The 25,109-nt window shown below is 41.3% G+C and overlaps 1 protein-coding gene across 5 annotated transcripts in view; it reads right to left on the bottom strand.

The window, feature by feature from the left end:
- The window catches only part of LOC126292242 (actin-histidine N-methyltransferase), a 518,712-nt gene that overhangs the window by 22,602 nt on the left and 471,001 nt on the right, over window positions 1-25,109 (bottom strand). For 3 of the 5 annotated variants that reach the window (XM_049986134.1, XM_049986136.1, XM_049986137.1), the window contains exons 9-10: window positions 13,261-13,411; window positions 2,576-2,724 (exon numbers count right to left, since the gene is read on the bottom strand). The exons of 1 other annotated variant lie outside the window; for it this stretch is intronic. In XM_049986134.1, coding sequence (XP_049842091.1) covers window positions 2,576-2,724; window positions 13,261-13,411 — 300 coding nt within the window. The remainder of the gene's footprint in view (window positions 1-2,575; window positions 2,725-13,260; window positions 13,412-25,109) is intronic. One more of the 5 variants, XM_049986135.1, reaches the window with a different exon arrangement.

Genomic DNA, 25,109 nt, shown 5'->3' with positions numbered 1-25,109 from the left:
CCTTGTTGTAAGAGGCTGCAGTTTGGCTGTTTATGAATATTGTCTCTCAAAAATGAGTTTGTCTTCATACCTACACAATGCCTTCTGTGCAATGGTTTCTTCATCCAAGTAAAGAGGACATAGTCATTGGCCACTGTGTACTGTGTCAGGAGGATACAGGAGGAGGGAGAAAATTTAATAACCTAAAGAAGCAACATGAGCCACTGTGTCCTGTGCGATATCTGCTAGGTCATTGCTGTGGAACAAATACACACCGCTGGACAACTTACCGCAATGATAGCCCCTTTACCCTCCTCAGAATATTTCTCTAATACACTCCTGTGATGATTTGCCCATTATGAGCATAATATGCTATCACCACAATGTGGCAGTCCCAAAAAACAGCACCGCCTGGCTGACAATGACTGGGTCTTCGCCTTTTTTAGTCGTAGTGAGTTCATATGTTTCCAATGATTGCTTTGCTCCTTACTGTCGGATTGATAGTGACCCACCCAACATTCATCCATAGTTAGGTGGCTATACAAGTCACCTGGATGGATTGGTCTGACACAGATGCAACGTTTCTGCTGCATCAGTTCGGTGGGCTTTTGAATGGGTGTGAGCCCTCTCTAAACCGAGCAGATGGGGACTAATGTCGTATTGAAAATCATGTGCATGATGTTGAAAATTGATTAAAAACTGATTTTCCACCATTACCTCAATTGTGAGACACTATTCTTTGAGCACTATGGCCACGACTACTCTTATGACTGGTGTTTCTTCACAGAGAGACAATCTGTCATTTTCTTCTGCATTCTGGTCACATGGAAGCATCTCCATTAACTAACTGGTGTTCCATATGATAATGAATTGTTGCACACTTCCACCAACTCACTATGGACAGTTGCAGTGTTGTTCCTCACCAAATGCTAAAACAAATTTACTACACAACACTTCAATTTGCGAATGAGCTGAGCAATTTTTTTTCAGTTCCTAGTAGCATGCTAGAGTATTGTGGTACATGGATTTCAATGTGTACCAGGGCTGCAGCAAGTTCCTGCAAACGAATGTAAAATTAATTATGTAAGTTTATTTTTTCAAGGTGGTAATTAAAATGTCATCTTTACCTTTCATACGTTATCTCTTTTTCCATTTTTGCAAACTGATTTTACTAATTAGTATTCTAATCTGTCACTCCAAGACATATTCCTCATGTAACTAAGCACAGCACCAATGTTGGTGTGATAACTTTGTTAGTCTACTTGATATTTCATCAGTCACTTACGAGTTTTATTCTCCAACAGTTTAAACACTGATATTACCTTAAACAGTTGGCCACAGAAGTGTATATCGACACTGACTGCAGCAGTGTTTCTTCTGACAAGGGAACCTCCCCATTGCACACCCCTCAGATTTAGTTATAAGTTGGCACAGTGGATACGCCTTGAGAAACTGAACACAGATCAATCGAGAAAACAGGAAGAAGTTGTGTGGAACTATGAAAAAATAAGCAAAATATACAAACTGAGTAGTCCATGTGCAAGATAGGCAGCATCATGGGTGGTGTGAGCTCAGGTGTGCCGTGGTCAGCATGAGCAGCTGTGGAACTAAAGGTCCTTGGTTCAAGTCTTCCGTCGAGTGAAAAGTTTACTTTCTTTATTTTCGAAAAGTTATGATCTGTCCGTTTGTTCATTGACGTCTCTGTTCACTGTAATAAGTTTAGTGTCTGTGTTTTGCAACCGCACAGCAAAACGGTGCAATTAGTAGACGAAAGGACATGCCGCTCCAATTGGAACTGAAAACATCTGATCAAAGGTCATAGGTCAACTGATTCCTCCACAGGAAAACACATCTGATATATTCTATATGACACTGGTGACGGCATGTGCGTCACATGACAGTAATATGTTGTCGACCCACCTAACTTGTACACTTGGCGAATGGGTAAAAAGATTCTTCTACCTTGCCCGATTTAGGTTTTCTTTCGGATGTGATAATCACTCCCAAAAAAGAAAACATAAGAGTTTGTCATATAAACTGCAACAAATGAATGCAACAGTTTCACAGTCGCACAGTTTTCCCTGTGCTCTATCAAACCATATGTTTTTAACGTTTTCTTATTTTTCGTGTAGACCGTCAAATCCTGCATATGTCCAAGCAAATCTTAACACGTCCAGGACTTTTGGAGAGCAAAGTTGATATGTGTGAGTGCCTGACCTTTGATAATTGCCTGAAAATAAAAAATTAAACTTTTCACTTGACAGAAGACTTGAACCGAGGACCTCTCGTTCTGCAGCTGTTCATGCTAACCACAGGACCACAGTGCTCCTGAGCTCACACCATCCTTGATGTTACCTATCTTGCAGATGGACTACTCAGTTTGTATAATTTGCTTATTTTTTTCATAGTTCCACAGAACTTCTTCCTGTTTTTTTGATTGATCTGTGTTCAGTTTTTCAAGGCCTATCCACTGCGCCAACTTATAACTAAATCTGAGGGGGAGGGGGGGGGGGGGGTTGCTGCGATGGGGAAATTCCCTTGTGAGGTACATTGGCTGTATGTTGCCTTGCACATTGTAACTACCCTTTGTACTTACTTTCAGTGTTGTCGGGTACGCAGAAAGGAGCAGCTGTATGCGGGTGTACAGGAAGTTCCAGGTTCGAGACTCCAGTTCTGTCTCAAGTGCACAATCATCGTAAACCAGGTCACAGACTTTCTCACTCTCCATCCAGTGCTGCAGCTGATCTGTGAAAATTTTATTCCATTTGTAAATTTATTTATCCTGACAGTAATAGAGCCATACAGCCCTCTACTGCAGATATTTTATATTGAAGTCATCATGACACACACATCTTATAAGAGGTCTTACATCCTAAACGGAGTCTAGTTCTTCCTAACAGTGGAGGGTAGGACAGAGGTCTGAATATATCCTACAAATAGCTGAGGACATTGGGTGTAAATGCTGTTACTCTGAAATGAAGAGACTGGTACAGGAGAAAAAGCCATGGAGGGTTGCATCAAACCTGTTTGAAGATATATACAGGGTGTTTGATTACTAAAGGCACAAATGAAATGGGTAAGTAGAGGACAATGAAACAAGCAAAGAATCCTAATAAACATAAATCAGGAAACTAATATTTTTCTCTATACAATGTAAGCACAAGTGCAGTCATGCAAATTTTACAATACTCCTGCTGCATGGGGTAGCTGGGCTGCTGTTTCTTAACACATTTTTCAAAATCATAGCTTTGTAACTGTGAATGCAATAAATTTGCATGACATTTCGTTTGATTGAACACACTTTGCAGACAAGTGTTGGATGAAATTTCTTCTCAGTAGGTTGTACCTTATCAGAAAAAATGTCTCCAATAACTCTGCTTGGACAATGAGAAAGCAAATAATGCTAATAAATGTGGTGACAGTACTCTTGACTCCAGAGAATGCCGCACCACAATCGATAGACTGTGCTCGAAACACTCTTAGAGCAGCAGCTGTATGGGTCGGCAGTATGAACTACACAGAGGTCTGCCAGGGGCCGCAGCTGCCAACCCTTGGATATCACGTGTGTGGATAGTGACTGGTCGATGCCTCATTATTGTAGGCCAACTCTGGACTCTGCGTAAGCATCGCTTGGAGGCACAGAGTAACAAATTTAATGTTTTAGAGGATTTGTAGTAATTTTAAACTAATTGTGCTGGACATTTCACAAGAAGAAGCTTCATTTAAGTTGAGTATTTACTTACATTTAACAAACGTCATTTTATTACCAATTGTTGGGAATTGTTCTGACTGACGATTATGCTGTCCCCCCTGCATTCCCAACAGTAAGCACAGGTCCAGAAACCAATAGTTTCTTTGATACCATGTAAGCACAAGTGTATATTTATATTTATTTATTGGTCCTATGAATCATACACTGTACAGGGGCACATAATGATATAGGACAAGTCACATAATTTGCAATAAAGTTTAACAGAAAAAACTGTTGTATGGTTTTCAGTATATAGTAGTATAACTCTAACATATGAGAATAACATTTTACAAATACGCAAATAAATTTTACACACACACATTTCATACATTCGGCCTTGATTATACAGACACACACATATATGTAATAGACCACATATAATACAGAGATAAATCTACATGTACACATTTCTTATTTTGGCCTTAATTGTGTAAACTATTTAAATTTTTCACACATTTACATTGTAGATAAAACTTCATTAACACTATAGTAGCAATTCTGTAGCAAGTAGTCACAGACTGCAGTTTTGAATTTATGCATCCCAGTTATTGCCTTAATTTCTTTAGGTAGTTTCTTATACAGTTCTTTTCCTGCTTGCAAGGGTCCTTTTTGTTTTAGAGTTGTATGTGAAAACTGCATATGTAAATCTTGATTATTCCTTGTGTTGTATGAATGGATATTTTGTTTTTTTTTGGAGCAATCTTGCTATTTTCATCTACGATTTTCCTTATAAACATTATTGTTTCTAGGATATACAGGCATGGTAATGGAAGAATATGAAGCTTTTTAAATGAGGGTTTGCATGAAGATCGAGGTGCTGAGCCTTCCATGACTCTTATCATTCTTTTTTGTGGAATAAAACAGCTTTTGCTGGGTGGTGAATTTCCCCCGAAAATTAAACCATATCTTAGTAGTGATTGTTCTTGGGCATAGTACACATTATTATGGCTTGCATTGATGTGCATCCAGCAAGAATTTTTATAATATAACAAATTGTATTTAATTGACTACATAGGTGTTCTGTGTGTTTCGGTCATCTTGGATCCAAACTCCCAAAATTCTGCTGCTATTTACAATTTCAAGTCTTTTGCCTAACAGTTCTATGGTTGCAATTAAAGGCTGTTTATTCTGCACTGTGTGTAGATGCATAGTGTATTTTATGTGTGTTTATTATTAAGCTGTTCACTGCAAACCATTCTGATACATGTGTAGTGCTCTTTTTTACTTCATTTTGGAGCTTTTCTGGGGTCTTTCCTTTGATAAGTATATTTGTATCATCCGCATATTTAATGTGCTTATAGTTAGGGCTGGATGGTACCAGGTCATTTACAAACAGCAAGAACAAGATTGGTCCAAGTACGGAACCCAATGGCACACCGTATTTAACAGTGTTTTTCTGATTGATAGGAAGTTAAATGTTTTCCTTCTTTGTACAAGACTTCAACTATTTGGTGTCTGTTTTGTAGATATGACTTTACCCACTAATAGGCTGGGCCTCTGACACCAACATTTTCTAGCTTTCTAAGCAATAGACCATGGTTAATGATGTCAAATGCTTTTGAAAGATCTAGGAATATTGCTGCTATGTGTCCTTTTTTATCTAATGCATTTAAAGCTTCATTTAAGAAATCGATAATAGCTGTCTCAGTGGATTTACATTTTTGGAAACCATGCTGTCTAGCTGAGAAAAGTTTATTTTCTTCAATGAAATCTACAAGTCCTTTATAAAATATTTTTTCAATTATTTTGGAAAAAACAGATAGTAGACACACTGGCCTATATTTTGTTATAGCTGTTTTTTCACGCTTATTGTACCATGGCTTGACTTTAGCTATTTTTAACATTTCTGGGAAGATTCCCTGAGAAAGTGAACTATTGCAGATGTCTACCATGGGCTTAACTACTATGTGTGCACATTTGTTAATGATATGGTCTGGTGTGTTGTCAGTAGCAGAGGAAAATTTTGATTTTAGTTCCCTTATTGTTTTTAGCATTTCCTGTTCATCTGTTGGGTATAGGAAGAGAGACTTGTTACTAGGGATAGTTTTAATCTGACTTGCAGTGACAGCATTTTGAAAGTTTTGCTTCACCAGAATCTCAACTGCCTCAGAGAAATAAGAGTTAAAATTATTTGCTACCTGCTGGGGATCAGATATTACAGAAGGGTTTTAGTTCAGTTTGATATTATGGTATTCTCCCTGTTTTACTCCTGTTGTATGCCTTACAATGTTCCGTATGGCTTTCATTTTATTTTGTGCATTTGCTACGAAATGGCAATGAAAAAATACGGTTAACACATTCAGAACTGGCCCCTCTCACCCTGCATGTGGCAGCTGGATTTCTGTTCCACAACACATGTCTAAGGCTACATTTAAGCTGCTGACATTCCTTAAGGTGAAAGGATACATACATGGGACATGCACGATGGTCCAACAGGTCACTTTCATGTGGCTGTTGGGAAATACGTGTACAAATCTTCGACAACAAGCATATTGGGCACAACTAGCCAATACTGCGGCCTCCACATCCCCCATCCTGAATCCAGAGGAGTTTACTGTGTGGGTTATTTAAAAGCTTTGCTGTATTCCAGCCATGTTAATGGCACAATACTCTGACAATGTACTGTTGATGCTTATCAATGCATTCAAAACACACGGGGGAATCTTTGGACATGTATAGACTTTGATGAAGAAATGTGCTGAAGCCTTCCATCACATGAAGGGCGGTCATGTGGAGCACTTACTGTACCATGTTTGTCTGCAGGTTGGATCCTCAGGTACTCTGTTAGAAGGTGTTCATGTACTCAGTCATAATATGCAACATCAGGGAAACCATCGGTTTCCAGACCTATGTTTGTTACGATTATCTGCTTGTCTCGTTTTCCTCTTACCACCCATTTCATTAGTACCTACAATATTCTAGCACACTGCATACATAAAAGCCACCTTACAAATTATGTACAGGTAACTAAACAGACTGCAAGCCATGGCAGCAATGGATGTAACAGAAGAGATAGGAGAGAGAGAGAGAGAGAGAGAGAGAGAGAGAGAGAGAGAGAGAGAGAGAGAGAGAGAGAGATATAGGGTAAATGTGATAAAATGTGAGTAATGAATGGGAGGGGGGTTGCAACAGGCTGACAGTCTGAAAGAGAATGTAACAGGAAGAAGATGGGACCAATTGCTTACTTGTTTGATAGGAAGAAATGGTTGTATAGATTATTTTTTGTGTTGCAACTCAAGAAGTGCTGCATCCCAGAAAAGTTTAGTGTACTTATTGTAAATGTTTTTTAGTCTCATTCCAGCCACTGCTACAGACAGTACAGTCCAGCTCAGCCAATGTGCTACTCAAGTAAGCCACTGGGCAAATATTGTGGACATTACATCAAAACATGCTGGCAAGACGGTGTTTGTGACACGTGTCACAGAAAAGGTGCACAGAACTGTTAATGCTGCAACACAGTGTGAACAAGGGTGAAGTAACATTTTGTAACTTGGAGCACTTGTGTGTTACTGAGAAACTCTCATATTGCAAATTTAACAGGGCCTAGCAACCTGTGCTCACTGGAAAAGCTGACAGGGTGAGGAATTATAAAGCAAATCTACTCATCCTTCCCCAGTCGTGCTATGTCAGAAGTGTAGCTACAAGGATACAAACAATCAAGCTTAGAGCATTAAGGCATTTATCTGTGCCACCATTCTATCAGTGTCTTACACAGGAGACAATGGTAGGCTTCCGAGTTTTCGTGAAACTGTGGCTACTCTTTGGTGATGAGGATCTGGAGGCAGCCTGTCTGCTGATTAACTCATCATGCTTCCACGAGTCTTGAGACAAAGTGATGGGTTACTGCATGACTGGAAATTTCAGCGATGCTCGGAGCTGGTGTGCGGCCAGCCGTTGCTTCATAGGGGATTCGGTTGATGGACTGCAAGGTGTCTATGGCATGTCTGGGGGAGGTATGTCCTTGTGTCCTCCTAGCCATCTGTACATCAATTTCGTCATCGTCGTTAACCCCTTAGGGGGGAGGGTAGGAGGCATTGCTCTGCATCAAACATCTAGTATTGGCTATCACACTCAATAGCATGACATAAGGATCACCAGTACATGCAGGGTTGTCTAGCTGGCACAATTCTGGAGGACATGGGCAGGTTGCACTCATTCTTTTCTGCTGGTAACACCTGAGGCCAATGGGCCTGCTTTATAAGGCCTGTCAGTATTACCATAGCTTATTATTTGTACACACTGGTGTGAATCTAGCCTCTCCCTCACCACTTCTTTCAACCATCTTGATGCGTAGTGCCCCTGAATAGACCAGGTATGTAAGTTTACAAAGCAAGTGATTCGGCTTTTTCTTACATGCAACGGGATACTGTATTGCTCACAGAATGCAAGTAACATATTCCGGCAGTGGACAGCAGCAACAGAGAAGGTTTTTATCAGTGTTTCTGTTTTATGGATGAGTGCATTTAGGTTAATCGATAAGTGAGGCTCTTTTATGATAGTGAGATGACAGTTACTTAATCTGTAATGTGAGGTACTGAAATGCTTGCACAATAACAAGCTATTGGAGGAGACACAGTTCATGGTGGTCACATAACTTTTTATGCCACAACCATACTAGCTGCAGAATGAAGTGGCCAAATAAGCAGATGAAAAACACATGAGCATACAAGATTAGTTCTCCTCCTTTGTTGGATTACACTAGAACAGTAGTGATTCATATGAACAGTCAGTGCAGATGTTAATTTTTCACACCCAGTGCAAATATGTTTCGAAAATTCTGGAGCGCGTAGAGGCAAGGAGAAGTCTTCCGGCACAAGGCGACACTATTTTCAGTCCCTTGAGGTGTTTGTATACTTTTTTCTGATATGTTAATGAGATACCATAGGAAAGAAAAGGGGCCACTTGTTTGTGGAATTCAGAAGTTCTCGCTTTATGATGGTGTACTGAAATTACTTGGCACTTAATTCACATTTAGTGTAAGTCCCAGGTTTTGCACCCATATGGACTCAGACGACAGATCATCATTCACTTGTATGATGGCAGTATTGATATGTTTAGATCTAGCACTTAAGTAATGCACGCAGTTGTCTTCACAGAAATTGTATCTTCACACACACACACACACACACACACACACACACACACACACACACACGGAGATATGACCCAGGACTAATAACATGAGCTTCCAAGATAGCTCTTCATTCCTGCTGACAATATGCCACTGCCTGTGTCTCAAGTAGCTTTCAAATCACTTCAGTTTAGAAGAAAATGTTAAGTGTCACAATTTACTGTGACTTCACAATTGTCTATGGCATATTTCAGTTTTTCAAAAACAGGCTAATTTCTGTTAATATTTTTTTCATAATGTGGGGTCACAGTCATAATATATTTCTTTAAAGTCATTAGACTATTTTTTGCTGAAATCATGATCGTGTAAACGTAACACTGGGGGGAACAACAACAACAACAACAACAGCTTACTGGCAGGTACTGACTTTAAAGTAATATCTATTACTTAAGATGTATTTGCTGAGGTATAAAGTTAGTTGACTGTGAAATATTTATTCCAGGACTCTCGATACAGTGGCCAATACGCTACTTGGCCAGTAACCACAATGTGATTGTGAGTATTGTGTCTTTAGAGATAGGTTGGACTATTGTTTTGTGTAATTATCCATAGAAATCAAATACTCCTGCACAGAGATCAATTATCAAAGAACATTCTCTCTAGCTTGTATGGTATTGTACATGACTGACTTCACAAAACCTGGTACAAGGATTCTCTGAAAAGTTCTGTCTCACCCACATATTGCACCACTACAGGCATAACTTTTTACCCCCGTGGTTGAATATCATATTTTAAGAATCTTCTATGCCAACTGACACTCATAAATCTGTATGGTGACTCTTCTCCTTGAATTCCCATCATGAGAAATGGACTCTTCAATTTAAATGAGCCCGTGAAAGTTTCCAAACTGATTCACTGAAGGATGAAGAGCTTAATCATATCATAAATCTTACAAAACGTGCAAAATATCATACCAGAAGGTTGGAACACGAAGATGTGAACAGTGTTTGGTGCATATTTGTAGAAATCAAAGTAGTTTTCTGCAGCAGTATAAGATAATGGTTGAAACATGGTTTGACAACTACACATTACAATTGAGACAACAATCCAGACTGTGGACAAGAGGTGATTCTTCAGTTCCAAGGAAGGTAAAGACTGTGTCATCAGTAGGAAACAGCATCCCAATGCATGGGATCAGAAAGGAATTTTACTGACAGTCTTCAAAAATGTGAAACAGTAGCTTTCGATCATTATCATAAACTTCTAATGGATCGGGTGCAAGAATTTGAGGAAAGAAACTGTTTGAAAAAGATAAGTATCATCTTTCATCAAGGCAATACTTCTGCCAACAAAAGTGTCTTGGCGATGGGAAAACAGAGAGATCTGCAATGTGAAGTTTCGGAATATCTGTGCTTTTCAGTAGATTTGGCTCCCTCTGACTTCATCTCTCCCCAAAACAAAGTCTTTCTTGCTGGTTAATGTTTTATTTGAACCAAGAAGCAACTGCAGCTCTAAAGAAGTATTTTGCTGCACTTCTAGAGGAACAATACAGAAACAGAATAATGCCACAGGATGAGAGATGTTAACGTAAATGTAGATCATGTTGAAAGATAAAAAGTTTTTGAAAACAAAAAATTCCCACTTTTTCTATCATACCGTGAACTCTTCCGACTGTCCTCATACTTAGAACAAGATCTATGAATTTATTAGCTGCGGCTGGGTATCAGTGATAAGGTGGGCTGTATGTGATTTTACATGCCAGAAAGGATGAGCAGCGAGAAAGAGGGCAGGAGCAGGGGCAAAGGTGTTGGGCCAGTGGGAGTAAGGTGCTGCAGGATGGACTTGTAGGGGAAACACCACATACTTATTCACAAGATATTCTTGCTATTGATGATGACGATACTGGAAGGTGAGCTCCCACTGATAGGAGACAAAGATGTCAAAACTCCTTAATGTTAGAGTTGTTGATGTTGTTGTTGTTGTTGTGGTCTTCAGTCCTGAGACTGGTTTGATGCAGCTCTCCATGATACTCTATCCTGTGCAAGCTTCTTCATCTCCCAGTACCTACTGCAGCCTACATCCTTCTGAATCTACTTAGTGTATTCTTCTCTTGGTCTCCCTCTACGATTTTTACCCTCCACGCTGCCCTCCAATACTAAATTGGTGATTCCTCGATGCCTCACAACATGTCCTACTAACCGGTCCCTTCTTCTTGTCAAGTTGTGCCACAAACTCCTCTTCTCCCCAATTCTATTCAGTACCTCCTCATTAGTTATATGATCTACCCATCTAATCTTCAGCATTCTTCTGTAGCACCACATTTCAAAAGCTTCTATTCTCTTCTTGTCCAAACTATTTATCGTCCACGTTTCACTTCCATACATGGCTACACTCCACACAAATACTTTCAGAAATGACTTCCTGACACTTAAATCTACACTTGATGTTAACAAATTTTTCTTCTTCAGGAACACTATCCCTGCCATTGCCAGTCTACATTTTATATCCTCTCTACTTCGACCATCATCAGTTATTTTGCTCCCCAAATAGCAAAACTCCTTTACTACTTTAAGGGTCTCATTTCCTAATCTAATTCCCTCAGCATCACCCGACTTAATTCGACTACATTCCATAATCCTAGTATTGCTTTTCTTGATGTTCATCTTATACCCTCCTTTCAAGACACTGTCCATTCTGTTCAACTGCTCTTCCAAGTCCTTTGCTGTCTCTGACAGAATTACAATGTCATCGGCGAACCTCAAAGTTTTTATTCCTTCTCCATGGATTTGAATTCATATTCCAAACTTTTCTTTTGTTTCCTTTATTGCCTGCTCATAATACAGATTGAATAACATTGGCGATAGGCTACAACCCTGTCTCACTCCCTTCCCAACCACTGATTCTATTTCATACCCCTCGATTCTTATAACTGTCATCTGCTTTCTGTACAATTTGTAAATAGCCTTTCACTCCCTGTATTTTACCCCTGCAGCCTTCAGAATTTGAAAGAGAGTATTCCAATCAACATTGTCAAAAGCTTTCTCTAAGTCGACAAATGCTAGAAACATAGGTTTGCCTTTTTCCTTAATTTTTCTTCTAAGATAAGTCACAGGGTCAGTATTGCCTCACTTGTTCCAACATTTCTACGGAATCCAAACTGATCATTCCCAAGGTCGGCTTCTATCAGTTTTTCCATTCGTCTGTAAAGAATTCATGTTACTATTTTGCAGCTGTGACTTATTGAACTGATAGTTCGGTAATTTTCACATCTGTGAAATCATGTTAGAGATGTACTGTAAATGTTTAATTAATAGAGAAAGTACAAGTAAAACCTTTTCATGTAGTTGATGTGCTGAGCAGTTGTTAGGCACTTAAAACAGAACTGAAAACATCACTAAGAGCCAGCTACACATCTGCGCAGCTAGGGCAACTACACATATGTGCAGCTTTGGTGCCCAGTCAACTATGCTGTAAATGAATCATAACTCGACTGAAGTGAGGAACCATATTTGTGCACCTAATTACAACACCATCTCTACATGCTTCTTTGGCTGCTTTGTCAGCTGTATCATTTACTTGTACCTGAATCAACAAATGACCACCTCCTTGCCTTGGTCTTGGATCCACTGTCATGCATCATGGTTGGTTTTCAATTTGTTTTTCTCCCCCCCCCCCCCCCCCCTCCCCCCCCCCACACACACACTGGATACTACTTCTGTACTGATTATAGGACACTGAGCAAGTCAGAGAAGGCGGAAGACTCTGTTGTGATGCATACATACTCGCACCAGTGCCTTCAGGACACTGCATACCTCTGCATCATAATTTATTAAACATTCTGGGAAGCAAACTCAAAACCTTACTAGGGAAAAGTGCTGACAATAGAGAGCATTCTCTTGCTTAGATCCATCTGCATATATAACTACAAAGTCTTGGTACAGTCTTAAAATTTAACAAATCAGACTTTTACAAATGGAATCTGAAACACAATTTTTTTTGTGTTCAGTCAAGCTTAAAATTACTTTGCGCCTCTGAACACATCAAGGTGACATTTTGTTCCACCCCTAGCTGCATATTATGAGGTCTGATACATCTAGATCTGTGAAGCAATCTTTAGAGCACGTATTCTGAACAGGATGGTCACCTATGGCCAGTTCATGTTCATCTGCTCAAAATTTGACTGGGACATCACACTAGATGCCAATGGTTGAAGTAATGCTAATATTTTCATGTTCTGTCCTGCTAAAAATAAGAGTCAGATGGTTTGCAGAGTACGTGTAGATGTATATGGAGGTGGAGTAGGATGAGAGAAAAATATGAAAAAATGGGGGTGAGGAGGAAGGAAAAGGAGGGTGGAGGGGGGGGGGGGGAGGAAGGGGCAGAGGATGGAGAAATGCATCCCATGCCTAAGAGGGGGGAGACATGCACACACTCACCTTTGTTCATGCTGCACACTCACCTTTGTTCATGCTGAACACTCGCAGAAAAGCTAGTAGGCGACCTTCAACTGGGTCGGGTCCTGGTCGAAGAGCGAAGTCACCGGCAGATGGTAGACCGAGTCGTGCCAGCAGTGATATCCTCTCTGCTGCTAGAGCATCCGAGCGGCTCACCTGAAACATGTGACAAACATGAATGTATGTTTAACTATCCAGCTTGGTACTTGTCAGTGACAACTGAGATGTAATCCATAATACTGTAGATTGCTTTCCACACCTTGTCAAGTATATTATTGATTTTTTATCTGTATGCAGGGACCATAAATATCCTTTAAAAATGTGAATGGTGTACATTATTATTTGAGTGAATATTATAACTTGTATTTCAACACCAAACTATGAAATTAAAATGTTCAGAACGCTGTACTAATAAAAATGGTGCCACCAAAAACTGGTTTATACATTATATGTCTTTACGTGAAAACTGATATTAATTAGTGAAACAAAGTTATTAATAAATTAGCTGAGTACCTGGTGTTACCCTGGAATGTACTTATTTCAGTTCTATTATTCCTTCTCCTCCTTCCCCCTCTCTGCCCATCTCCTCCTTCCCTCATATCCCCTAAACTGTGTATCATACAATGACATAACTTTGAACGTGCATTCAGCAGCATATATCAATACCATCTGCTAAATGTGGTTAGTTTCAAAGAAGCAATAAATGTAAAAGTCATTATGTCATGATTGATGCTACAGTTCTACTGCATGAAGAACTTTCATCATTTTGTGGGTGTTGCCAGTGAAAACCAGTTTTGTACAGGTTTGAAATTATGTGTAAATTTTGCTGCAAGTCAATAAGGTCTCTTGTTCTCAAATTATGGATAATGCACATAGCAGCTATACACTATGCAACAAACAGTGTGGAAGTATGGAATAAATACACTGAAGATTGTATATGCATTTTATTCACTAATTTGAATCGTATCACACAACACATACCAACCGAGAAAGGTATTTACACAAATACGATACAATTCAAAAGTCAAATAGTAATGCATATAAAACTCTTCAAATCAATAAGTATCTTGTACTACACACTTTCTAAAGTTGTGTACGTTCCTACAAAGGTTTAAAGCTATCTCTTTACCAAAATTCATAAAAATCAGTTCAGCAGGTTAGTAATAACAAATTTAAACATCACGAATGATGCAGCAGTTTTTCACGCATTTCTGTATTTATAGCAGCGTACATTCTGAGCTGTGTGTTGTATACACACTGATGGGAAAAAAAAACTGGAACACCAAAAAAATAATAAATGCAGAGCAATGAAATTTCAGGAATGCATCTCTGTAAGTAGCACATTTAAGTGATTAACATTGCAAGATCACAGGTTAATGCAAACGATAGAAATGCCATTGGAAATGTGAAATTCTGATACCTTAATGATTGGTGTAGCTGCCAGAATGTTTAATGCAAGTGTGTAAACGTGCATGCATTGCCTCGTACAGGTGCCAGGTGTCAGATGTCAGTTTGTGGGACGGAGCTCTACACCTGTCGCACTCGGTCGGGCAGTACAGGGACGGCTGAGGCCAGTTGTGGATGACGCCAAAGTTACCGTCTGACGATGTCCTTTATGTACTCAATCGGAGACAGATTTGATGCTCGAGCAGATAGGTAAGTGTTATCCTGCTGGAAAATGCCAACCACGAGAGTTGTCCTGCTGTAATAGGAAATCACAACCTACACCACAACTGCAGGTGCCAGTCGCGTGTGTCTAGTAGACTGACAAGTTGCATACAGGCCCTCAACTAGCCTCCTAAACGACACACAGCTATCTGTGGGACCGAAGAAGAACTAGCTTTCATTGTTAAACACAGCAGACTTCCATCCTGCCCTCCAACGAGCTCTCGCTCAACACTACTGCAGTCACAAATAGTGGTAGTTTAGTGTCTGTGAAAAGCACATTACAGAGCATCTAGCTGGGAGCTGTCCTTGAAGTAACCAATTTGTAACAGTTTGCTGTGTCACTACAGTGGCAGATGCTACTCAAATTGCTGCTGCAGATGCTGTATGATGAGCCGGAGCCGTATGCCGAACACGACGATCTTTCCTCCCGGTAGTGCCACGCGGTGGTCCGGAGTGCGGTCACCTTGCGACTGTATATTCTGTGACCACCACCGCCAGCAATCGTGTAAGCATGACGCGCAATTTGTAGTGCCAGCACTGCAACTGGTAGGCGTGCCTTGTCAACCCCCCCCCCCCCCCCCCCCCAACGGCTCCTTCCCCTCGCCAGCAAATGCTTGCTTCCTCCTCTCCCCGCACAACTCTGCCGTCTTACTGTTAACACACTGTAGAAGACATTAAAATAGTTTGAGGAACAATCTCCCTCCAGCATTGAGGGGAAAAGTAGTCGGAAATCGCTGCACGTCTGCTCTTTCAGCAAGACAATGCACCAGCGCATCGGGCATATGTGACGTAGGAGTTTCTTCATGAAAACCACTTTGAAGTGGTTTCTTGTGCTCGGTACGCACCTGTCCCGGCCTCAAACGATTTTTGGCTCTTTCCCGTAAGGAAATACACACTTTGCGTGCACAGTCTCCAGCTGTATCCTTGTTGCTTCAGTTATTTCCCATTAGTTAACACAGACTCCTGTAGATACATTCACAGTGGCCAAAGAATCATACAGTAGTGCGTATGGCTGCGTGGATACTACAATGAGAAATAACAGAAGTTTCAAATTTTGTGTGTGACTATACTGTGCAGAAGAAAACAGGAGACCTTAGACCTGGAATGCACCTTGTAAGAATTGCTCAGTATCAGACAGGAACGTGAGAAAGTGGCAGGCTTCGTTTTTATCTGAAATAGTTACCTCTGCACATAGATGCGTGCTCTGCAAGCCTCTGTGCAATGTATGCTGGAGATAATATTTTTTTTTTAACCACAGCAAGCAGTACTTTTCCTCTTCAACGGGTGTAGGCTAAACAGGCAATACTGTATTCCCAGATTTCCGAAAAGTGTTCAACAATGTACATGTTCCACCGCGGGTGGAGAGAGGTAAATCTGCACGTGTTCTAATATCTCTCCTATTTCTGAAAATCATCATTTTTGTCATAAATGCATGTTTTCACGTTGGTGTGGTTCGGGATTTTTTACCTACGTTTTTCCGTTTAAATTGGACATAAGGTTAATGAGTTTTATCTACGCTAATAATTAATCTGTAAAACCGTCATGTCTGTTCGTTAACCTCCAACATTACTATAGACTTCAGCGTAGCTAGGTCCTCCGTATTGGTTGTATGACGGAAAAAGATGTATTCGTACGTATTATAAAAATGTATGTTTGCACAGGGTGACCCAAAAGTCGTTTAACATTTGAAAATCCAACACTTAACGGAATAATGTAGACAGAGAGATAAAAATTGACTCACGTGCTAGAAATGAGTAAGGCAGAGACGTAAACATTACACACACATGCCACAATACATGGTATTTAGTACAGACGATGTTCTTTATAACAAATCCGCAACATGTCAGCCGTCATACATCAGCAACACTATGTCGAGGGACAATGTTATTAACAGCGTATCAGTAGATAATGTGCGAAATGGCCGTCGGATGTAGTCTTTTAGCATCCATAATGAGGTCGGACGATCGCGGTAGACGTGCGACTTTAGATAACACTTCAGCCAATAATCACTCACGGATTGAGGTCTGAGAGGCCAAGTACACTATCTGATCAAAAGTATCCGGACATCTGGCTGAAAATGACTTAAAACTTCGTGGATGCCTTCATCGGTAATTGTGGAATTCAGTATGGTGTTGGCCCACCCTTAACCTTGATGACAGGTTCCACTCGCGTAGGCATACGTTGGATCAGGTGCTGGATGGTTTCTTGGGGAATGGCAGCCTATTCTTCACGGAGTGCTACACTGAGGAAAGGTATCGATGTCGGTCGGTGAGGCCTGGCACGAAGTCGGCGTTCCAAAACATCCCAAAGGTGTTCTAACGACAGGTCACGACTCTGTCCATTACAGGGATGTTATTTTCGTGAAACCACTCTGCCACAGGCCGTGCATTATCAACAGGTGCTCGATCGTGTCGAAAGACACAATCGCTATCCCCGAATTGCTCTTCAAGAAGGTGCTTAAAACATTAATGTAAGCCTGTGCTGTGATAGTGCCATGCAAAACAACAAGGCGCGAAAGCCCCTTACATGAAAAACATGATAACACCATCGTCTCCGAATTTTACCGTTGGCACTACACACGCTGGCATTCGCCATACCCACACCCTGTCATCGGATTGCCACTTTGTGTACCGTGATTCGTCACTCCACACAATGTTTCTCGTCTGTTCATTCGTCCAATGTTTACGCTCCTTACTCCAAGGGAGACGTCGTTTGGGATTTACCGGCATGATGTGTGGCTTATGAGCAGCCGCTCGACCACTAAATCAAAGTTTTCTCACCTCCTGCCTAACTGTCATAGTACTTTCAGTGGATCCTGATGCAGTTTGGAATTCCTGTGTGATGGTCTGGATAGATGTCTGCCTATTACACATTACGACTCTCTTCAGCTGTCGGCGGTCTATCAGTCAACAGACGAAGCCGGCCTGTACGCTTTTGTGCTGTATGTGTCCCTTCACGTTTTCTCTTCACTATCACATCGCAAACAGTGGACCTAGGGGTGTCTAGGAGTGCGCAAATCGCGGGTACAGACGTATGTCACAAGTGACACCCGATGACCTGACCACGTTCGAAGTCCGTGAGTTCCACGGAGCGCCCTATTCTGCTCTCTCACGATGTCTAATGACTACTGAGGTCGCTGATACGGAGTACATGGCAGTAGGTGGTAGCACAATGCACCTAGTATGTAAAACGCATTCTTTTTTGTTTGAGTAGTGTGTGTGTGTGTGTGTGTGTGTGTGTGTGTGCGGGGGGGGGGGGGGGGGGGGCTGACCATATACTTGTGATCACATAGTGTATGACGGAAAGTGGTGGCTTAGCAAGTCACGCGATCCTCAATAAACGATGGCAGAGAGATCTTTCACATGTGTAGCTGTATGGGGTGGAACGCCATACTGTCTTTTCTGGTCAAGCTGCGATTGCTGACGCTTCTGAATCCCTCTTTCACTACAGCTCATTTTACGCTCCTCATGCGTCACATGTTGGCCAGTTTTTGCACATGTTTTCAGTTTCAATAAAACCTCATGTCATTACAACCGTATGAGTTAATTCCTCCGTGAATTAAGCCAGATTTAAAATTTTAACAGACTGTCCAGTCGTGCCTCTCTCTCTCTCTCTCTCTCTCTCTCTCTGTGTGTGTGTGTGTGTGTGTGTGTGTGTGTGTGTGTGTGTCTTGCAACGAACTTTACACATAATTTCAAACCTTTACGAAACATTTTCTCGCTGTCACCCTCCATACTGAAAGAAAAAAAGTTCATCCCTTACTATATTTTTGCTCTTCATTCTCGCATCTAGCATGACGCTTCAACTTATTACGTCCATATTGCTAACGGTATTCGCTAAACATTTTGCAGTGTTCCAGTATACCACTGAAAATATCTACAAAATTATATCAATACGGACGGAAAATATTGCAATACCAAGGAGGAGTTTCACGACATAAACGAAAGTTAGTAGGCATGTTTGTCTGAAACACTATGTCCATTCATATTTCGCGCCAGTCGCATAAAAATGACGCTAGTAACATCATTGTGAGGATGAAAATCAGGCTCGCTTTATACAGTCGTGAGCGTTAGTTGCCTTTGAGATAGGAGGTGGTGAGTCGACGTTACTCGAGAATGCCTCAAACACACGCAATATAATTTACGTAATACTGGTTTCCTTCTAACCAGAGGCCTACCGGTAGAGGTTGTTGGCGACTCCCGAGATGGGCCAGCAACTGCCTCTTCACTCATTTTGATAATGTTTAGCACAACTGCACAATAAAAACACGCAGAACAGTACAGCGCAAAACAATAACGAAGCAGACGACAATGGCTACCTTGTACAACACAGTCAGCCACGTAATGTTGGCAGCAGTCGAAACTCCGTGCCTACCGAAGCCTCCCGACGTTTAGCGACTACTACCGATTCAGGACTAGGGAGAGGTCTGCCATCTAAAAGTTTACACACTGTACTTGTCACTGTATTGCCCTCTGAAACTTAATGAGTAAGGATTACGTCACTGTTGTCCCAAAACACGGCCGTCATAAATTTTTCAGTAGTGGGCCTCGCACGATTTTTATTTTGTGACAGTGAGCGTGTGTTTTCATTGAGCTGATTGATGCTTCGTAACAGGATTGAAAAACAACATCTATGTCTCGTCAATTGTCACAATTGTTGAAAAGAAAGTTGCATTAATGCCGCCGCACATGTCAACACCGCCTGACAAATTACCACCCACGCAGGCTTGAGGTATTAGTGGGAATCACTGGAGGCCCCTCTCCTCATTTCCAGGTCATTTTGCAGGACTGTGTGTACAGATCACACGCAAATGCCACATACGGAGGCAATACCTTTCACACTCAGTCAGCGATCCTGAAATACCTCCAGTCGCCGCATTACCGTGTCAGATTAGCTGGAGCGACGCAGTGATTTAGTTTAATGAATGAAATACACCGCCTGGACCTCTCGTTTTGATAACAGGTTTCAATCTGACAAGATCAGATCAAAATATGGCATGTAAAGGTCGTATGAATTTAACCTTTGTAATATTAAGCCTTCATGTTTCATCCAGACAACGGCCTTGCCGCAGTGGATACACCGGTTCCCGTGAGATCGCCGAAGTTAAGCGCTGTTGGGCGTGGCCGGCATTTGGATGGGGGACCATCCAACCGCCATGCGCTGTTGCCATTTTTCGGCGTGCACTCAGCCTCGTGATGGCAATTGAGGAGCTACTCGACCGAATAGTAGCGGCTTCGGTCAAGAATACCATCATAACGACAGGGAGAGCGGTGTGCTGACCCACGCCCCTCCTATCCGCTACCTCCATTGAGGATGACACGGCGGTCGGATGGTCCCGGTAGGCCACTCGTGGCCTGAAGACGGAGTGCATGTTTCATCTGGTACCATAAGGTTGTGTAACTTACAGAAGGCTATGTAGTATTTATCACGACAGCAATGTATATGGTTAATTGTAAAGTTATGCTGCTGCATAGTGTGGAAATAAATATTCTAATGGCGGAGTGTGAAAATAAAACAGCACTGTCTGAAGAGTTTAATCTGACAGATTTACCAAGTTTCACTGGAAGCTTTACACAACTGATGAATCAAATGAAATGTTTTATACAGTTACGAAATGCGAGGCAATCCACCGAATTCGAGAATTACAGGTTTTCGAAATATTAAAAGATTGACTATAAGAAGGCGAAAATGATATGCAAGTAGTGAATGTACCACATATCATGGAAAATTATTTAAAGGAAGGCTAATGTGAATGTCGTGTGAAGAAAACGTTTTTATCTCTACATAAAATGTATTCACAGTTTCAGCTTCATAATGGAACGACGACATTTTCGACACATGGACGACAACATATGGAGGTTTGGGCGTGGCCGTGAAGCGTTCTTAGTTAGGTGAAGTGATTACGGCAAAGGCTCGCAACAAGTGGGGAATCCGTCTTCAAGTCCCGGTCCCATGGGCGTACCCAGCGAGGGGCAGGGGGGGGGGCAGCTGCCCCCCCCCCTCCCCCAAGAAGATATTCGCAGTTTTTCACTGGTGTACTGTTTTATTTAATAAGAAGTGCTGTATGCTGCCTGGAGTCCTTGTTTCCTGAGACTAGTATGACTTGCGCCCCCACCCCACCCCCCATAGTTCAGATCCCTTGCCCGGTCCCACATAAATTTTCAATATCGTAATTCCATTACACAGCTGAAGGTTGTCCAGATTAGCAACTGTAGTCACCGCAGTGCCTGTTCCTTCGAACATGCATGCCCTGCAACGTGTTGATCTCTTCTTAGCTTGACACTATACCAACGAACAAGCAAGGCAGTTCATCTCTGGTTAACTGTATAGCAACGAAAAAGGAACAACTAACCCGATACCGTCCGCCAACGTCGCCGAACAAATTACAGTAATATCGGGGTACTAATAATAAATATTCCCAGTCAGAAAATGCGAGTACACAGGAAGAAATAATACAGGGTGTACCAAAAAGGATCATTCGATATTTAAAAAATCATAATAATATTATTCGAGACATGTGCGTGAACAACGTACTGTTGGAATAGAGTAAACTCTCGAGTTTAGGTACATGGTTGCCGCTAGGTAGCAGCTGTGTGCGCCCACTTCTAGAGTTGGGCAACACGATTCTTTTTCCCGGTTCGATTCCTACGATTCAATCTCACATTGCGAATCGATTCCTACTATTCGTTCACGATTCATTCTAGTCTGCGATGGCACGATTCTTACGGAATGCAAAAAGTTCTACATCTTACTCATAGATGGCAGGACATGTATGAAATTGTCAGTGGTGTTAGAATCAAACTGTGACATGATAAAGATATGCCAGAAATAGTTTATTTATGTGTTAAACATGCATATGACGTTACAGGTGTGATTCTCGATTTATACGTGCAATGCCTTAATTGATGAAAGGTCACGTTTGATTTGATCGTATCTATTGTTTTATTTGAGTATGCCAGGAAAGCGGAGTCGATTTGTGCGAAAGGTGGTGCAAAATTGCTTCGTTTTGTTCACACGCATCCTCCACGTAACTGCCAACTGGCGGCCGTAATCATTCGGCACGACTCAACATGATTTGGAAGTTGCCTTCGAAGCATAGCGTGCTAAGAATCGATGAATCGTTGGAACTTGGAATCGTCACGACTCGGAAACACGCAATCGTTCTTACGATTCTTTTGAACGACGATTCGTCCGTATCACTATTCGATTCTTATGATTCTTTATTTAGAGTCGTTCAAAAGAACGACTCATTCACGAATCGCCACAACTCTAACCACTTCAGTTCTCGTAAAAATGGTGTCGGCACAACAGAAAGCGTTCTGCGTTCTACGTTTTGCGCAGTGCGGGTTATTAATAGCTGTTCAGCTTCAGAAAGACTTTCGTATTAGGTACAGTATGGATCCTCTTACAGCACGGAGCGTTAGACGAGGGCACGAGCAATTCCGAGGAACAGATTGTTTGTGTAAAAGCAAATTGCCGAGCCGTCCCAGAGTGTTTGACACAGATGTTGAACGCATCCGCCATAGTTTCACAAGAAGTCCGCAGAAATCCGATCGCCGTGCAGGTTAATAGTTCAACATGCCCCTCATGTTTGACTGACGTGTGTTGCGTCGACGATTACACATGAAACCATACAAAATTCAGCTATTGCAAGCTCTTCGCGAAGACGACAAACAACGTGTGGAGTCTGTAATTTCGTCCTTGGTAAATTGGAGGATGACAGTTTTCTTTCACGCTTAGTACTTGGTGACAAGGCAACAATACATTAGAATTGAAAGGTAAGCTGTCATAATGTGGGTATGGAATAGCCACATTAGTTGTACAACATGAAAGGGACTCTCCAAAATTTAATGGGTTCTATGTCAACAGGAAAAGGTTTATGGTCCATTTTCTTTGCCGAGAACACTGTTACAGGAAGCACATATCTCGATATGCTTGCGAAGTTTCTTTTACCACATTTGGACAACGATTCGAACGATTTTACTCACAGAGTGGGGAACTTGCATGTGGAAGTGCGGGAATTTTTAAACCAAAGGAAAGAGCAAACTCTTTACATGGTTCTCACTAGGTAGCAACAGTGTGCGCCCACTTCAGTTCTCGCAAAAATGGTGTCGGCACAACAAGAAGCGTTTTCTGTTCTACGTTTTACGCAGTACGGGTTGTTAATAGCTGTTCAGCTTCAGCAAGACTTTCGTACTAGGTATGCTACGGATCCTCCTACAGCCTTAGATTACTTGGCCTCCAAGGTCACCGAACCTCGCTGTATGTGATTATTTCTTATGGGGATTTACAAAACACACCGTTTATATATCTCCGTTACAAATAACAATGAATGAACTGAGATATTGCATAACAGAAGCTTTGGCAGCTGTAACTCAAGACATGCTTGCTACAATGTGGGAACAAATTGAATACCGCACTGACATATTTTGTGCATATCAAAAGGGGCATAATGAACACCTTTGAAAATGTATAACAAAAACCTTTTTGAGTTACCTGTTCATCAAAAAACTAAATTCATTGTATATGTTTATGGTTGTTGTTGTTGTTGTTGTCTTCAATCCTGTGACTGGTTTGATGCAGCTCTCCATGCTAATCTATCCTGTGCAAGCTTCTTCATTTCCCAGTACCTACTGCAGCCTACATCCTTCTGAATCTGCTTAGTGTATTCATCTCTTCGTCTCCCTCTATGATTTTTACCCTCCACGCTGCCCTCCAGTACTAAATTGGCGATCCCTTGATGCCTCAGAACATGTTCTACCAACCTATCCCTTCTTCTAGTCAAGTTGTGCCACAAACTCCTCTTCTCCCCAATTCTATTCAATGTGATCTACCCATCTAATCTTTAGCATTCTTCTGTAGCACCAAATTTCGAAAGCTTCTATTCTCTTCTTGTCCGAAGTATTTATCGTCCATGTTTCATTTCCATACATGGCTACACTCCACACAAATACTTTCAGAAACGACTTCCTGACACTTAAATCTATAATCGATGTTGTTAACAAATTTCTCTTCTTCATAAACGTTTCCTTGCCATTGCCAGTCTACATTTTATATCCTCTCTACTTCGACCATCATCAGTTATTTTGCTCCCCAAATAGCAAAACTCCTTTACTACTTTAAGTGTCTAATTTCCTAATCTAATTCCCTCAGCATCATCCGACTTAATTCGACTACATTCCATTATCCTCGTTTTACTTTTGTTGATGTTCATCTTATACCCTCCTTTCAAGACACTGTCCATTGCGTTCAACTGCTCTTCCAAGTCCTTTGCTGTCTTTGACAGAATTACAATGTCATCGGCGAACTTCAACGTTTTTATTTCTTCTCCATGGACTTTAATACCTACTCCGAATTTTTCTTTCGTTTAATTTGAAAATGGTTCAAATGGCTGTGAGGACTATGGGACATAAGATCTATAGTCATCAGTCCCCTAGAAACTAGAACTACTTAAACCTAAATAACCTAAGGACATCACACAACAGCCAGCCATCACGAGGCAGAGAAAATCCCTGACCCCGCCGGGAATCGAACCCGGGAACCCGGGCGTGGGAAGCGAGAACGCTACCTTTACTGCTTGCTCCATATAAAGATTGAATAACATGGGGGAGAGGCTAAAACCCTGTTTCACTCTCTTCCCAACCACTGCTTCCCTTTCATGTCCCTCGACTCTTACAACTGCCATCTGCTTTCTGTAAAAATTGTAAATAGCCTTTCGCTCCCTGTATTTTAAGAATTTGAAAGAGAGTATTCCAGTCAACATTGTCAAAAGCTTTCTCTAAGTCTACAAATGCTAGAAACGAAGGTTTGCCTTTCCTTAATCTTTCTTCTAAGAGAAGTCGGAGGGTCAGTATTGTCTCGCGTGTTCCAACATTTCTACGGAATCCAAACTGATCTTCCCCGAGGTCAGGTACTACCAGTTTTTCCATATGTTTATTAGTTTTAGAAATATAGACGTGCCAAATCGGATGATTCTTTTTGATACACGCTGTATAGCTATATATTTACAAACGTAACTATACAAATATGATGCTTGTGATACTCAAGCACACGGTCAAAGAATAACGAGTCAGACCACGGCAACAGACCTGCCATTACCTCAAGTTACTGCATTTCAACATACCTGCCATCACCTTCAGTTACTGTAATTCGACATGTGAGAGCCCTGTTGGTGACACCCAGTAGC

This window comes from Schistocerca gregaria, chromosome 9 (assembly GCF_023897955.1).
Source record: "Schistocerca gregaria isolate iqSchGreg1 chromosome 9, iqSchGreg1.2, whole genome shotgun sequence".
Taxonomy (NCBI): Eukaryota; Metazoa; Arthropoda; class Insecta; order Orthoptera; family Acrididae; genus Schistocerca; species Schistocerca gregaria.
Note: the sequence above shows the minus strand (reverse complement) of the source record. Positions and strands in the feature narration are given on the sequence as shown.